This window comes from Squalius cephalus (genome assembly GCF_949319135.1).
Source record: "Squalius cephalus genome assembly, chromosome: 9".
In the NCBI taxonomy this organism is placed as follows: domain Eukaryota; kingdom Metazoa; phylum Chordata; class Actinopteri; order Cypriniformes; family Leuciscidae; genus Squalius; species Squalius cephalus.
Genome location: NC_137130.1, coordinates 28,623,960 through 28,642,017, shown reverse-complemented (window position 1 = coordinate 28,642,017; position 18,058 = coordinate 28,623,960). Strand labels below are relative to the sequence as shown.

The window sequence follows — 18,058 nt, the reverse complement described above, 5'->3', positions numbered from 1 at the left end:
TATATATAATATATATATATTATATAGTGATTTTTGCTATTTTTAAAGCAAACAAAGTTACATATTGTACCTTTAAGAAGAAACTCCAGCCATTAAAAAAAAAAAAAAAAAAAATATCCAGAATTGTGGGTGGCCTCTTTTGATTCAGTAAGTAACAGTCAGAACACCCTAACAACCACCCTAAACATTTTAAAATCTAGTTTTTATTTTAGTATTGCTCAAGTCTAACTGACTGATCCATTGTTTGCTGGTGCTCGAGGTGATGGACAGCTTCCAGTGTAGACAGCCTCAAATCTGGGGTAGACGCGGTGCAAGACTGAGCAAATGAATGCCATACAAGTCTCTTTCAGAAGGTTGTGATGTTTGTGTCTGGTCTAATAAAGGCTCTGTGTACAGCGGTTCAGGTTTGAGTAAGTGAAAAGGCAGGATTCTTGATGCATGTGGGAGGGTTGCCTAAGGGGACATGGCTCTAATTTACAAGGGCCAAACCCAGCGCAGTCAGGGAGCTTCTGGCACTGCGCACTCAAACAAGCAAGCAGAAACCCAGTCCATCTGCGGCCATCAGAAGACCGTAAGAGAGGAATGAGAAGGTTGCGATGTCAGTAAGGCTGCGTTTACACTGCAAGTCTTAAATGCACAGATCTGATATTTTGACCATTTTCGATTTTTTGTCCCGCCTGTTTACATTCACTCTAGACACGACTGGTATCCGATATCTGCGTTTACATTAATCCCTGGCCAAAATAATCCCTGTTGTTGATCGCTTTACTTATGTGACATGGCCGTACTAAATTATTTTATAATTCACTTTGGGTGGCCATAATTACTCGCCAGCATTGTTAAGTTAAAAGCTGTCATGGATATTGGCAGCTCAAAATCTATCTGAAAAGATATATACCTAATATAACTAATAAGATTTCATTTGATTTTTGTGTTTATACTTGTGCAACAAATTCTGATCTGTGCCAGATGAGAGTAAAAATGTATGTATTAGCGATACTGGATAATCTCCTGGAATTTTTTTTTTTTTTTTTTTTTTTTTAATGAAACAGTTACATTAAACTTTTATTCCCTGGCCAGAATCCATCCAGGACTACTCTAAGGATGCTACAAGGACGCTTAGCACGTCTCTGCCACAACCACACTGTTTGCATACATCACAAGGAGAACAATGGACACACACTTTCAGTCATCTGGAGAGGTTCTACTTGGTTCTATTTTCTTCCCATCACTATTTATCTTTCACTTAGAATAGGATTATAACCCTTCCAAAAAAGCAAGGCTACATGACAGGACATAACACAGCTTCCCACTAGCCAGAAACACTAAAACAGGGCCTGATTTGTTAAAGGGGCCATTCCTGGAAAGTCCCCGTTTGACACCAGTGCTACAAATACAGATGGCCACAGGACCCATGGGACAGTGTAGCAGGAGGTCGTCTGAGAACACAAGCTCATGGTTACCGTTACAAACAGTGGCACTGCCCATTGATTCACCCCGCATAGCTAGAACTGCCCAAGACAACAAGTACTGATATTACTACGGACAATTAGCAACACTCTGCTGACTCCTGGGACAGAGAGAGACAGAGAGAGAGACAGAGGACAGAGAGAGAGAGATGAGAGAGAGAGAGAGAGAGAGAGAGAGAGAGAGAGAGAGAGAGAGAGAGAGACACAGAGAGAGAGAGAGAGAGAGAGAGAGAGAGAGAGAGAGACACAGAGAGAGAAGAGAGAGAGAGAGAGAGAGAGAGAGAGACACAGAGAGAGAGAGAGAGAGAGAGAGAGAGAGAGAGAGAGAGAGAGAGAGAGAGAGAGAGAGAGAGAGAGAGAGAGAGAGAGAGAGAGAGAGAGAGAGAGAGAGAGAGAGAGAGAGAGAGAGATGCAAAAACATCATTTTCTCAGAATTTTGGCACCTGACTCAGACCATTTCTAGATAATTAGAGTTCTGCAGTTCAGGTCAATGTGACATGACCAATTACTACATTTACCAAATTTGGCATTGTTATTGCATAATAAAATCCAGATGGTAAAAGCAAAGTCATCTGCACTCTTTGTATGGTGGAATTTAAATATAAAACCTCAACATGTATGAAATAAAATCATTTTTACAAGCATTTGAGAAGATAAAAGCAAGAAAAACATTTCCTGCAAAACTGCTGCATTCTAAGAAATCACTGACAATTTTCTTACATTGTCACCCAAATGAAATGGCAGACTCAACACATTTTGTTTTATCCTAAAAAAGGAAATATACAAAATTATATATAAATTAAAAATATCTAAATATAATTAGATTAATCGCAAATTACTGACACTGATTTACTGACACTGAATTGTTAAATCGACTGACAGCCCGAGATTCATCGTTTACCATGACAGTTTGTTGTCCAAGTAATAAATTCCACTTTTTATATTGTGGAATTGAAATAAAACCTCAACAAGTATGAAATGCATATTATGAAAATGACTAACAAAAATGTCTCCTGCAAAAACTGCATTCCATAGGAAACACTGATATTTGTTTTCTGCTACATAGTTTTTTTTTTTTTTTTTTGACTAAAAAAGGGAACTAAAAAAATATAAATAAATTAGATTAATTGCCAATTAAAGTCTGAGCAGACACTGAATTAAATCTACTGACATTCCCCAATGCCGTTTCTCTGTTATCCAAGTAATAAACATTATTTCTACTGGTATTGTACAAGGCAAAATGTTGGTAAGGATTCAGCTCATGAACTGACATGACCCCGGATGAGAAAGCAACCTCTGTAGAGAATAGAGATCTGTTCTTTACCCATGCTTCCTTGAAAACCACCATGACAGAGCACAGCAACTGCTATTCTGCCAGACTCCGATCTAAGGCTAGGCATAAATTTGCATGTATTCTGCAGCTAGTCCAAAAACAACCAAGCAAACAATAATTCTTAAGTCCTTTGATTCAGATTTCCAGCACAAAGAAGCGTGGCGTGGTTTTAAATGGGAACTCGTAGCCCCTGCAGAATGAGCGCAGCTTCTCCAGAGCCAGTGCGAGAGTGATGAAGACACAATTGTCTCTGGAAGGCTTATGCTAGGGGGTTTTAGGGCTGCCGGTTGCTATAGCAGCTCGGTGGCAGCTCAGACGAGCGGGCAGACCGGCGTAAAGGACAGGGATGGGCAAGCGCGCGGGGGTTTGCACAGAAAGCGCGAGATGGCCGGCGGCCAGGCGACACTGGCAGTGTGGCTGAAACAATGACTCAGTGCTAATGGCTCACAGCGGCACGCTGTATGCTAAATACAGAGCCCGGCACTCATTCAGCCTCCTCGCAAAAGAGAGAGGGATTACTTTGGTTGGGAGAACGGCGATAAACCCCATCGTGACTAAAGAGTACTTTGCCATCAAATAAAAGCAACTCCATAAGATGTAGGCTAGTCCTGGAGTGATGTTCTTACATCAGTTCATTGATATTTTTAACGTTTAAATAAGATTTCTGTCATGACAACTCTTGGAGTGTTTTGCATGGTAATGGGAATGACAATATTGTCTGTTTGGTTATTATTGCTGCTGTGGGACTTGCTACTGCCAATACAAACACGACACACCGCTGTGAGCAAGTAAGACATGGTGCTGCTGTACAATATAGCGTACATGAACTAGGCCTGTCACGATAACAAATTTTGCTGGATGATAAATTGTCCAAGAAATTATTGCGATAAACGATAATATTGTCGTTCGAGACCATTTTCATCTAATATAATGATAATGGCATAATAATGCAGGTACACCTTTTCAACGATCTATAAACTTTTATTTCTTAAGAATATTAAACATTGAAAACGGGAAAACATTTTAAATATCCACCAAAAAATGAACAAAACAACCAAAAACAATAAAAGCAATGGACTCTCAGTGTCTGTTAACAAAAAAATTCACTTGAATAAAAAACTTGACCAAAAACAATAAATAAAAATTGATGTAAACAAAATTGCACTTCAAAAAATATTAAACATTAGGCTCAGACATAAATAGTGATACATTCCATAACAGGCAAAACTGCCGGTTAGGACCTTTGTAAACAAATTTAAAAAAGCCTCAACAGGATACCACCGCATTTTGCACTGTCCTCCTGTTACTTTGTCGACTAAACAAACGCCCGAGTGATTGTGTTACTGTCGGGAAGACGGAGACGCGATTTATTGCGTGTATATGCTACGCACTGAAAATACTTGGTTAGGATTAGGGGTGAGGAGTGCGTGCATATTACGCTCCATAAAGTGCGTATCATATGCACGCAAAAACTATTTTTGGCGTATAAATGGCACGAGAAATAACATTCGTGGTATAGATACGCATTTTCATGAGATCGGGCTCGCTGTCCCGTTTGGCTTTGAAACCAATTCCATCTTTTTCTTTTTTTTTTCCCTCCAACTCACAACTAGCGTCTTTTCTGTCTCTCCCGCCGCAAGCAGTCCCGCCGGCGCTTTCCCATACAAAGACCATGTGACTGACAAGCGCCGCCACCCCACACAAAGACCATGCAACTGACAAGAGGGTTCACTCCTCCTATACGCTAAGGAACCGATAGTGGTCATCCAGTCTATTTGGTAGAGAGCATGGTAGAGAGAGAGAGAGAGACGAGGAAAACAAACAAGCATGCAAATGGAATTATCGCGGCCGGAAAAATTATCGAGCTCATTTTTTTTATCGTGCGATTAATTGATTTATTGACCATCGCGACAGGCCTAACATGAATTACCAGTTGCAGATCTATACAGGTGGAGCTGGGGAAGGTGGAGGGTTTCTGAAAGCACGCTGCACTGCTAAGGCAAATGCTACCCAAGTGTTTGAAGGTCGAGCAGCGAGCTCATTGGCTACTGATACGGCAGGAACCAATCAGCTGCGCACGATAGATAACGATGCGATTATGAACAGGTGAGTTAAAGGACCTATTAGCCTGCGCTATTCTAGAGTTTCACGCCAGAACTTTGTATATCAACAATGTTCACATTCACATATAGGTGGACGGCACCCAAATGATGAATGATCTAGACTAAGGTGTCTGAGGACTGAAGCAGAGATTAATTTGCACAAGTCCAAGCTGCTTGCTTTTTATCTGGTATTAGGAGTTTAGAATTGTGCAGAGGTGAGAACTTGACTGGCAGATAATCTGTGGCACACATGGTGTTTGTGGCAGGGATGGGGAGGAAGTGGAGATAAGACACTCTGCACAGATGGAGCAATGCCTCGGGGAACCAGCAAGGTGATTGGTGGGGAAAAATTCCCACTGTCAAAGATGATCAATCATTCAACCGACAGGCCATTAATACAGTCAGTAAAAGTTTATGTTAAGCACTAAAAGGCAATTAAATAAACGTCAGCTGAAAAGACACTTTCACATTTATCAGAGAAGAATAAACCCTTTCTAAATTAGAAGCTGTCCAATTCAAAAGTGAGTCGAGGAAATGTGTTGTTCAGCGGTCGCCATGTTTTCCACAGTGACCTCATTTCACTCTGTCCAGTCTGGTGATACAAGAGGATATCTCATTGTACATGTTTAACAGAGCAAGAGTGCGGCATGAGCACATGCTCAAGGTTGCACACGAGATTTCCTGCCCAGTCTGAAACCACAGAGAGAGGCAGCTTTCCAACTCTGCTGACTCACGTGCCGACTGCTCTTAGAAAGCCAACATAGGAAGGGATCAAACTTTCTACAGGCTGTAGCTCAGGCATGAATAACGACTTGGGCTGGGGAGTGCTTTCATTTCAGAGCAGCGATCTGGATTTCTCTGTAGGCATATTAATCAGGTAGCAAAGGATTGACCTTTAAGTAAAAGCATGCATGTTTATCATTACATGTCAGATAATGGGAGCACTGGAGTTTGGAAGATAAAAAGAAATATATCTGGGCAATAAAAGCATAAGATCTAATTTAGTCCATTTCAAAATAATTTTCAGATGATAATAGGACAAACAAATAAACACGGACATAATGAAACACACACACAAAAGGCCGAGGCTTGGTGATGCAAATACCTCATCCATTTAAAAACAAATCTACTGAAAAGAATAAAACAATACCCGTCCCCAACGATCTCTGAAAGCAAACTGCTAATTCCTCTCACCGCTGGACAAACATTATTAAAAGCAATGAAAATAAAATTAAGGAGGTCATGCACTGCAATCATTTTACCTAGCAGATCAAAGGAGTCTGCTAAAACATGACAATGCAATGGCCAGGAGGTTGTTTTGCTTGGTCTCCGTTCTGCTGTCCAGAGAGCACTTAAATTGGGCTGGCTAAATGGGCCAGATGAAAATATCCACTCGGCAAATATGCTTTACAAGTAATAAAACGTGTTGCTGCGCCTTGGCACTTCCCTTTACGCTTTTTGTAGAGGCTTCATAATAATGAACTGTTTACATGTGAATGTGTTGCTTAGCAGCCGTCCAGATGAGATTCTCTCTGGACAACTGAACAGAGCCGAACATGGACGAAGAAACATTCAACGCAACAGTTATGATGCAACTCTGTAGTTTTCAGAACTAAAATGTTGAATTTGTACCCAATGTGCACTCAGAAAACGAACAATTAAGAGATTTATGGGAGAAAAACAATTGCAATCAGGAGATGTAGGAAGCACCAAAGCATTCAAGGAGATGTTGTCACGCCTGGGAAAGAATATGAAAGCCAGCAGATTTCAAACCTGAAAAGAGTTGAGACAAGCGCAAATGTCTGTTGTGAATGTGAGAAACCAGTTCAGCTGAGCTCATGAGGTCTCTGCCCCTATTAGCTTTCAGTCCCTAAAGTACTTTGCTGTGCTCTCTGCTCTCAGGTTTGGAAGGACAGGTTCTAATCCAAATGACATCATCCCAAAAAAAAAAAAAGAAATGTGCATACAAAGAGCCTTCTGATGTCTGTAATGTGGCTAAAAAAACACATTAAAGGGAAAGTTCGCAGATAATGAAAATTGTATCATTTATTCACCCCCTCATGTCATTCAACCCTGTTTTGTCACCCATCTGTGAAAAAAAAAAAAAGTGATGCTAGTCAGAATGTCTGAGCAGTTTTGTTTCATTCAACAACAAAAAAATTGATTTATATCATGAAGCTTCAATATAAATAAAGTAATAGAGGAACATTATAAATATGTAATGTGGCTAAAAAAACAAAGTTCGCAGATAATGAAAATGTTATCATTTATTCACCCCCTCATGTCATTCAACCCTGTTTTGTCTGGAAAAAAAAAAAAAAAAATTGATGCTAGTCAGAATGTCTGAGCAGTTTTGTTTCATTCAACAACAAAAAAATATTGATTTATATCATCAAGCTTCAATATAAATAAAGTAATAGAGGAACATTATAAATATGGCCCGTAGGGCTTATGCGCTATATTCCGAGTCTTCTGCAGCCATACGATGGCTTAGTGTGAAGATCAGGCAGAAATGTAGCATAAGCCTTTATTAGGGCCCTACGACACTCCACATGTGTTTTAAAACTATCGTCATATCTTACACAGAAACTCAAAGTTCTTCACGACAACCCCTAAAAATAAAAGTTTGGCTAACTTGAAGACACTGTGACAGAAATATATTACTATTGTATACTAATAATTATAATAAATACATTATAATAATTAATATTAAAACATTATTTAAGAAATATCACACTTTTTTCCTTTGTTTTAATTTCAAAAGTAAAACTTGTTTTAATTTCAAAAGTAAAACTTGTTCATTGTATTACATTTTAAAAGATTAAAACATAACATACAAAACATTTTATCGGACCATATTATTGCAAAACAGTGAATACCTTATGTTAAAGTTTGATCAATTAAATTGATTAGACATGCTTTTTGATTATTACAATTTAAGGCTAAACCATAAAAATCCATCACATTGTAAACTATACAGGGAACACCAATTAAATGATTTGTTTACTTCATTTTAAATGACATAAGGAAGTTTTTATAATAACAATAATGTTATAATAATAACAACAACAGCTTTTTAAATGAGATTATTTCTATAGCTGACTAACGAGTTTATGACTTTACAAGTTTTTATTTTTATAAAAATATGAGCTTTATATTGGCCATCGGCCACCCTTCTCTCGAAGATATCGGCATCAGCCATCAAAAAAAAAACAATATCGGTGCCACTTCACTTTTTACGACGAGAGCGATATGTCTCGCCACATTAAAGAATGCCACGGTATTTATTGTTTGAATTGCATAATAAACCAGAACTTGAAACCTGAGACTTTGATCCATATCAAAACAAGTAACAAAACTTATTGCGATATTTTTGATTGGAGGCGCACTACAAAGCTTTGTTCATTCATCAACTGAAAACAGCATAGACCAAAAGATCTATTCTTGGGATTTAAAGGAACCGTATGTAAGATTGTGGCCAAAACTGGTACTGCAATCACTTTCAAATTACTGTAGAGCGGTGTATCCCCTCCCCCTCCCCCTGACTCGAGGTTGCCAGATAGGCTGCAGGATCCAGCAGAAAAGTTTGTAGCTGCAGCTGTGGTAACTAGAGCAGAGCTGGCAACCCGGATGCCGAAACACTACTGACTTTGTGATTGGTAGATAGGTGGAGGGTGGTGCATCAGGCCAAAACACAACATGACAACATCAACATCAGTTGAGGGCTGCAACTTCACTTTTAAATGACAATATCCTGGCCGGACTACTGTTGTCAGTGATATAAGTATTTGAAATGAACATGATTTCTTAATGTCTAGTGACATATCAGGGCCATTTTATGATTAATTGAAATACATTTCTTACATACGGTTCCTTTAAAGGGTAACTAAACCAACTTTTTTTAGTTAATGATCTGTAAGAATGGGGCTTTATTAGTGCTGTTCATTGATTCGAGTAACTTTTTTGACATTTGGGTATAAAGTGTTTTAATTCTACAATATATGGTGTAAAAACGTCTGAGTGCTGCCCTCTTCAGGTTGAACGGTGGCTACTGCAGTTGAATTTTCCTATTGGATGTTTGCGGTACTGTGTGACGTAAGCCCGCGCCGAAAAGCGACGCAGTGCCAAACGCTGCTCCTCCTGCATGGCCTCCACCACCGCAGCGGCGTCTTGATGTGAGTGATCATAATCACAATTTATGGTTAGGCTAAAGTTAATCCACTGGGGTCGACAAACGAGGCGGCGCATTTTGCTGGATTTTTTCACATAGGTGCAAAATATGAATATGCCTACAGAGAGCGCACGCTATTGACATCAACTCGATAAAACTCATCAGATGCATGTACTTTACGTCATCTTGCGACCCTGTGAGTCTCTCCATTTTAGAGTCTGACAGCAGCTGTCAATTAATCCGTCACTGCGGGTCTCAGGTGCACGCCCCCCCCCGCTCAGCCCCCGCTCAGCCCCGCCCTCGGTTCGTCCCGTCCATCTCCTCTGGGGTCTGCCCACTTTTCTAGCATTTTTCAAATATTGCCAGTGGGTGGCGTCAGGCTCTGACCAGGGGTTTAGTTACCCTTTAAGAATTGATATTGAAAATAAAATAAAACATTTTTTTAATGGATTTCATAGGGCCCTACTTGGTTCACTGATAGTGTTCCCCTAGGGATAGTTTCATTCATAATGTGCAACTCATCAAGGTGTGGCGTCATTGAGGACAAACGTCATGTTCTCAAATGAGTATCATATGAGTATTTTGTTGAAATACAGAGACTTAAGTTTCGTTCTCTTTCTAATTATTGTATGGCTTCAGAACAGTCCACAACACCCAATTCCCATTTTTATGGAGCTTGACTGTACCATCAACGTTCTGTGGAAAAGAGCAGTTCAGACATTCTGCCCAACATCTCTGTGTTCAATGAGGGGGAAAGGAGTGGATAAATGACGATTTTCATTTCTAGATTAACTATCCCTGTTATGGAGATTGGGAGAGCAGGGGAAATGAATATCACTAAGGGACCAAGAGTGAAAGCATACACAAACTGCCGCTTTAAGTTCTGCCACGTTATCTGCTCTGGCCCGATCTGGCCGAGTGAAAGCATTTCCTCTCCTATCCCATTCCACACGGTCATTAATTGGAGAGATAATCTACATGATCTCTACACAATGAGTGATTCATTGAGACTCACATGTGTGGCTTTTATCACTGCCAAGAGCAGATTACATTGAAAAAAAAGCAAATGTGAGATAATCTTTCTATACGAGGCTGCCAGTCTGTGGCACACTGTGACCTAAGAACAGTATAATAAAAAGATTGAAATAATTTGTGCTGACTTAATCTGTTATTGAGCAAGAGCAAAAAGGGGGAAAACTGAATGATCTCATCCTGTATAAGTGGCCTCATGCTTTACACCAAAACAGCACCAGCTGATAGTCTTTCACAACAAAGAAATAGGTTGAAATTCAATTGTTTGCTCACTGAGAGGAAAAAGCTTTTCCTGTATTTTGTTTTGAGTGGTTGGCTCTCTTGTAGGCAGGCCTACAGTCCTTCAACCAAACACAATCACACCGAAAATATGACACTGGTTAAAAAGCACATCTATGAGACACAACACAGCAATTCCCACAGCAGGACAGCAAGCCTTGGAGGATGGACTTGAATCCAAAAGATGTGTAGTCCTCCACATCATGTCGATCACATGATTAAACTCAAAGGATAATAAAAGTGTCAAGCTGTCAACATGCCAAGTTACATTTAACAGCAAACTTGGTCATGGATATCTGCAGGTCTGGGCAATATATTGAATATTCAGGACACACTGGTGATACACAGAGTAACATTGTGAATATGATTTTATTTCGATGGTTCATTTTAGAGATTCTACTAAGTAACTTTGCAACTACATGTCAACTAACTCTCATTAGAGTATTAGTAGAGACTGTAGTAAACTTATAATAGACTTAAGTTAGGGTTTGGTGTTGTTGAGGTTAGTAGATTAAAGGGGTGATTCAGGATTTTCGACATCGGACCTCATTTTCAAGTGAGCCTGGTTGTTAGTATTCATCAGTGGAGACAGTTTTCAAAAAAATTCATCCAGTCCTTACTTTTGGATAGTTCGCCTATGCTAGGCTAGCGCGAGTCAACGGTGCACGCATTAGCCTGCCATTAAAACAGTTTTACCCACTCCACAGTACACCAAAAGCAAATAAATTATAACGCCAGACTATCGATGTAAATGTCTGTTGAGAGAATAATGTTAGAAATCAAACTACCCTTTCATCACATTGCATTAGTTATAATTTGTTCCCTGTATTTATAAGCAATCTACAGCAGCGGCAGAGTTATATTTGGTTACCTAGGAAACCGAGAGAGCCGGTCCACATAATCACGCAAGTGTATTACCTGCCGCAGATAATTGAGATTCAAGAGTACTTTGATTTCTAACATTATTCTCTCAATAGACATTTACATCGATAGTCTGGCGTTATAATTTATTTGCTTTTGGTGTACTGTGGAGTGGGTAAAACTGTTTTTAATGGCAGGCTAACGTGTACCATTGACTCGCGCTAGCCTAGCATAGTCGAATTATCCAAAAGTAAGGACTGGATGAATTTTTTTGAAAACTGTCTCCACTGATGAATAACAACCAGGCTCACTTGAAAATGAGTTCCGATGTCAAAAATCCTGAACCACCCCTTTAAGTTGACATGCAGTTGCAAAGTTACTTAGTAAAATGTCTGGTGGGCCATCACAATAAAGTGTTACCATATGATGATTTTATTATGGCCATTACATTTCATTAGACTAGTTTTATAATTCTACTACTTACAAGCATTAGAGTGTTTAGACAGACATTTGAAAGCATCTGATTTAACGTTAAGAGTTTATAAATTCTGTGAATATTTAAACTATGTTTTGAAAAGTTGCACATTGTTAGCCTCATAGCATAATTGCCTACGTCCTACTTAAAAAAAAAAAAAGGACTTAGGCAATTATGCTATGAGGCTAACGACATTTTACTTTTTGCATGAAAGATTACGAATCTACCTGTGGGAACCCATTATGTAAAGCTATTTGAAAGCAAATGCATATCAAAATATATACTGAATCTCGCTAAAAGTCTTAAAACTATGCCATCAATTTAGAAGACCATCTAGTTGTGGCTGACAAAAAGTGCTGGCCAAAAATTGACAAGGCAAATAAATGCAATAGAAGTGTGAACTCATTCCCAGCGAGGGTCTGATGTTTTGTGACCACCACATTTTATTTACATTATGTCTGAATATAGTTCTGAACAGATCTGGTCTGTGATCTGACATTGTTACTGAGTAAAGCCAGACAATAAAAGCTTTAAGCAAGATTATGACTAACACCTGAGAGAAAGAAGTGGTGCCACACTTGTGTGTGTGTGCACTGTGACAAAACTGTCTGTTTCAAAAAGGAGTGTTAGATTACAGAGCACTAGGACATCTGTTAGACAAGCTCTGTCAAGCACAGGAAACTTTACTTATGAACAACTCATTAAAATAGCACAGTATAAACATGCATGCCCGTTTCTTCTGAACAGCTTAAGACAAATGCAAACATATGTCACACCGTTTTAGCAGTACGTTTAAAAATGTGTATGCATTGCAACCTGGATTATTAAGTATGACATGCAGAACTTGCTTTCATATGTAGGTTACATTTTGGGCCTTGCAGTAAAAAACATAAAATGGACTAGACTGAAGCTACAGTTTCTGGATTTTTAAAAAGGCTGAGATCTACTAACAGAGTACACTGCTATCTGTATGCAAAAACAGAGACAACCTACGTTTAAACAGACACACATCAGTGATCTATTTTGGGTTTAACTGTGTTACAGTTTGAAGTAAAGAAAAAAAAGCATCTGCAGCAAGCTCATTTTTAGTCTGTATTTGAGCCCTAAAAAGCATATTTACAGCTTTTAGTCCATAAAATGTTAGCTTAGATGCCACCTATATACTAGTGTAACACTTAAATGTCACTTTTAGCTGATATACTCATTTAAAATATCAAATCGTTCTCTTACAAAATAGACCAAAAATAATGATTCATCATGCAATCATTCTGTCCAATCAAATTCTATCTAGAATGAGAAAGAACCTTCCACTAAAACACCTACATCTAACTATGGCTGTGATGTAAACAAAAGACTATTGGCCCCTGTTTTAAAAGTGAATGTCAACAGTACAAAAATACAGCCATCTGAAGTGATTTCATGGGGTCTTTAAAGGCATGCTGACATAGGCTACTTTGCAGAGCAAAGCATTTACCTTACTCTTTCTGTCTGTAATACCACGATAACAGTCTACATTGTTGTTATATGAGAAAACACTTCTAGCTATGCTATATGGAAGCCTAAATCCCTGCTTCACACCTCTCTGCTGTGATATTTAATGCACAACACCACCCTTTATGTTTCAAGCACTGCATTAAGCCATAACGCTGATCATCACCCACTGCCTGCATGTGTAATTTGTAATAAAGCTAGTCCAACTCTAATTACAATAAGTAAATGAAAACAGAGTGAATAAGCAACGCAAAAGTACTGAAACTTACCCATCATCCTCTCCATCCACAGGTAAGCTCTTCAGCAGGCTGGCGGAGGCAGTTAAGGCACTGACTCCACTGCTTCCCTCTGGACCACGGGAGGTACCCGTCTGGGAGGCACATTCACCGCCGGCTGGCTTGGGTTGCATGAGCAGAGACTGGTGCTGTAACAGAAGGAGCTGGGCATCCTCCAGCGTTCTGGGCATAAATGCAGGCTGCAGCCCGGTCTCTTTTGAGCCATTTTGGATCAGACTGGACTGCGGATCACTCAGAAGTTTAGGAGGAATGCCTGATGAGGTCACGGCCGGGACAAACTGTGCGCCACGAGCTTGTGACTGCTGCTCCAGGGAGGGCTGAGGGGCGAGCTGCTGCCCCTGGGTCTGCTGTACGAGACCGGTGCCCGACTGCACCAGCTGGGACACGATCTGGACCATCTGCGCGGTGGGGGTCTGTTGTGGCTGCAGGAGGCCTTGCTGAAGAGGTTGAGCAGCGGAGGGTTGAGAAGCCACGATCGGGATGGGGGCGGGCAGGTGGGGCAGTGTTTGTGTTGACCCAGGTGGCACAGTGTTCATGACCTGCTTGGACTGAGGGAAGTCAGGTGGTAGGCTGCCTCCAGGGATTAAGGGGTTAACATGTGCTGGTGCTACCTGGGCCGGTGCGGGCGAGTAGCCCATCTGCTGCTGGGTCACCACAGGAGAGGATTGTGCTGCCTGGGCATATGTCAATTTGGGCATATGAGTGGGCACAGCTGTAGACGAATGCCCGATTGTGTTCTGCAGTCCTCCGATAGTTCCCGGCGGCGGCTGCTGAATGCTCGCCGGCATCGGAGCTACCGCATTAGTCTTAAGGTGAGCATGGACTAAGTCCTGGGGTTGCATCTGAGACATGGACACGCTGGAAGAGGAGTAGTCGTGCTTTTGAGCAGCGGGCTGTTGGAAGGTCTGTTTCGCAGCCGAGGAGCCGCCAGTCTCTCCGCTACCCAGACTTTCAGTGTAATGGCTGGCCGAGCTGCTGACAGAACTCCCACTTACAGACTCTCTGTCCGGACACACAACACTCTCAGGCACAAACTGGCGAATGCTTTCGACCGTTCTGGTGCTGGGGGCATTTTCAGAGGACGCCGCACCCGGGACCTCCTTGTCGTAAAACTCGGTGCACGTCCACCTACCCTTCTTAAAAGGCTCAGAGGTAGAGTCCAATTTGACCACTCTGAAACGTGAGCTGGTGGAAGCAGGCGGCGGCACTTGGGCCTGCGGAGGATGAGCGTTCATCACTGGGGCAGAGGGAGCAGGCACTGCATGCTGGCCCACGACAGCTGGCCCCACCTGTCCTGCGCCTGTCGGAGCAACACCACCGGAAACCGTGGGAGCAGCAGTGACACCCGTGCCGATTATTCCACTGGGAATGTGTGTCAAGTTTACGGTTTGGTTACTAATACTATTCAAAGCAGGGGAGTAGTTTACACTGCTACTATTGGTACTCTTGCCACCCACAGCAGGCACACTGGTGGAATTTAACATACAAACATTATTTGTTAAAGGATTACCAGTACTAATCGTGGCACCTGAAGTCACAGAGATCATTCCAGTTCCTGAGGCGACAGTAGCCAAAGGCTGGCCGATGACACTGGTTGTGCCAACAGAGGCATTCGCAATCAATCCTACCACATTTGAAGGCATTTTCTGGCCTGTGCTAGCTAAAGCTCCAGAGCTTGAAGTCACTGAAGCTGTGACTGCAACTCCCAAAGGATTCCCAATCTGTGTCCCACCAGCAGGATGGGCTTTTTTAGAGGAAGCAGAATTATGGTGATGATGGTGAACTGTCCCGTTAACCATGGTGCCGTGCAGGTGTGCTTGGGTGAGGATGGTTGGCTGGTTGGGCGACACGGCCCCCGGGGTCTCCGCCTCATGGAAGTTATTCAGTGTCTCCTCTGAGGAGCTCCTTTCCGGTCCTCCTGCATTGTTGTTCTGCGAAAGGGACACATCCATGATCTCTGAGGATGATAAGTCCTCGGTGTGGGACTCATCCAAGTCGTCACAACTCTCTGTGTCTTCTGTAATGCTGTTATTGGTGCTGACAGATGTCTGAGCGGGGGTAACGCTGGTGATCTGAAAGCCACTCTTCTTCTTCATCTGTGCCACTGCAGTGGGCAGAGTTTGGGGAAACATAGTGGTCTGCAAGGGGATACTGAGGCTCTGAGGAGGGTTCTGGGGCCCAAGCGAGGATGCGGCCGGTGTTTGAGTCTGAATCAGCACCGGTGGTGAATACTCATCCCCTAGCATTAAGTTGTTGCTATTAAGGCTGGTGCTTCCCGAAGTTGTCAATGAGGAGGAACCACCTACCGTGCTGTTACTGCTGTCCCGTCTGGGTAAACTCATGGGGTAAACCATTTTTCGGGCGCTGCCGGAGTCTCCTGATCGTTCGTGGTGATTCATTTCTGAAGGATAGTCTCTGACAAAGTTATAAATACAGCTCAAGAGAACAAGCTCTTTTTGGGAAGCAACTTGAAGCCGCTCGAGTAATTTCCACATAAAACCAACACTTTTCCAGTAACGTTAACTGCCACGATAATTCCACTTGGAGGTGTATTTAAATGTCCACCATGAGGAGCAGGCTAATGCCAATGCTAAGTTAACAGTCGCTAGCGAGCTAGCCGACACGGATTCGCTTCAGCTGTTGTTGTTTTCAAAACGTAACGTTATATCCTCGCAAAAGCATTCAGCACAGCATAACGGTGAAGTTTAAACGTGAAGGAGACGACACAGACGGCCCGAGGTGATCGATATCCAACCTTACAACGACAGCGTCTCTCCCCATCACAGTTCAAACTGCCAGGCGCATTTTCAATTGTTGTATCACCCGTCACCAGAGCACGAAATCACACGAAACAAAGTCCTTCGGCCAGCGTCAGTTGACAGAGAGAAACCGAGCAACTCAGCGCTGCCCTGCTTTATTCCATCCCGTGCTTTCTTTTGTTTTAGTCCTGTGTTAGCGCTATGTCTCTCTCCCACTCTGGTCCTATTCACCAGCTGCCTCCTTGTAATGTAGCCTGTGCTAGTGCTATCAGCCTGTGACGAGTCACCGAAAGGGGGAGGAGAGCGCGATAACATGGCGACCGCGCATGGCAGTTCACGTTCACAGCGGCCAGACATAAAGCCGAGAGAGTCTGGCAATGATGGGCGGAGGACAGGGGGGAGGGGGGAGGGGGGAGGGGGGAGTCCTAGAGACGGCCGGCGAAGAGCTCCGAAAACCCTCGAATGAGGCCGAGTACAGCCAACTGTGTTGGTGAGGGATGTTTCTTATTATAGCCTTCGGTAACTGTGGCAGCAAACACTCAGAATAACATCTTTTGTCCGCTGTGGTTATTATTATTTGACATTGAAGAAGGGGAGAGAACGACAGGGCACGGATTTCTGGGTCCTATTAGGCTGACAAAGTGGTTTAGCTATGTACAAAAAATATTTTTGGATTTTATTGATTCAAAACTCATTAAACCGAAAATAAACATTTTGAACCTGAGAAAGATGTAGGCTAGTAAACACCAGTATTTAGGTTAGGTGCTGTTGTGTGTTTTTGCCCTGTACAGGACAGCGACATCAACAAGATGTAAACAGACCCTGTGACATCAATGATTTGTTCTGTTTTTGCAAAACAGCCAGTCTGAAAGAGTAGCCAGATATTTCCACAGACAGAAAAGAACAACCAAACACATCTGCACTGACACAGTTATTTCACACCCGCTGTTTGTTGCTCACCTCTGTTTAGGGATGAGAAGTAAAGTTCTAGGTCCAGCAGACCTACACAGTGTCTACTATTCATGTGTTTTGCTGTAAACATGTATAATTTAATTCCAAAATATGTGTTTTATTTCAGACAACGACAGCTAGGTTATAAAATAACAACAAGGAATGTATCTCATGTGCGCTGATCCAGCTATATTTAGCTTTCAGCTGTGCCAGTGAGAATAGCATCTTTGTTGTGTGGAAGAAGATACATTTTCAAAAGTATGAACACCAGATATTAACGCTGATGATTTGCCATCACGTTTGCCGGGTGACATAGTGGGTTTCAGATAGCTGTTGAAATTTGTAAACAAGTTACTATAAAAAATAAATAAATCTGTTTGTCACAAAAGGGTAATGGTATGACTAAGAGAAATATTATGCTGAAAGCATATTCAAAGATTATATTTAATATTAGGTTTAACATTTAGTTGACATTTGATGTTATAGTTGAAAAGAAAGTTAATTTCTTCATTCCTAAAGTACCATTTATTATAACATTATATAACGTGGCATTGTGTAAAAGCTGATATGATATGCATGTTGACAGCTCTGCTGGTGATTTTTCTAATATGGACTAACATAACATGTGGCGATGACTCATTATGACAAGGTACCAAATGTCTTGCATATTATCTTGTTGTTTATTACATCAAATAGGCGATTAATGAGTGTCCCATTAGAAAGGGCTGACACATCCCATTGCCCTTGCCAAACCCGTGCATGCGCTTGAATGTGAATGTGGAATGACCCAATGAGTGATCTTAGTGTAACACATTAAGTATGAGGAAATGGGTTCTGAC

The 18,058-nt window shown here is 41.6% G+C and overlaps 3 protein-coding genes across 3 annotated transcripts in view; 1 reads left to right on the top strand and 2 right to left on the bottom strand.

Annotated features, from left to right (window-relative positions):
* The window catches only part of tsc22d1 (TSC22 domain family, member 1), a 50,722-nt gene extending 34,191 nt beyond the window's left edge, over positions 1-16,531 (bottom strand). The window contains exon 1 of the mRNA XM_079880869.1: positions 13,483-16,531. Coding sequence (XP_079736995.1) covers positions 13,483-16,004 — 2,522 coding nt within the window. The 5' untranslated portion in view covers positions 16,005-16,531. The remainder of the gene's footprint in view (positions 1-13,482) is intronic.
* enox1 (ecto-NOX disulfide-thiol exchanger 1) overlaps positions 1-18,058 on the bottom strand; it is a 456,290-nt gene that overhangs the window by 220,623 nt on the left and 217,609 nt on the right. The window lies entirely within an intron of this gene.
* The window catches only part of gtf2f2b (general transcription factor IIF, polypeptide 2b), a 29,877-nt gene continuing 28,520 nt past the window's right edge, over positions 16,702-18,058 (top strand). The window contains exon 1 of the mRNA XM_079880925.1: positions 16,702-16,758. The gene's annotated coding sequence lies outside the window, so the exon portion shown is untranslated. The remainder of the gene's footprint in view (positions 16,759-18,058) is intronic.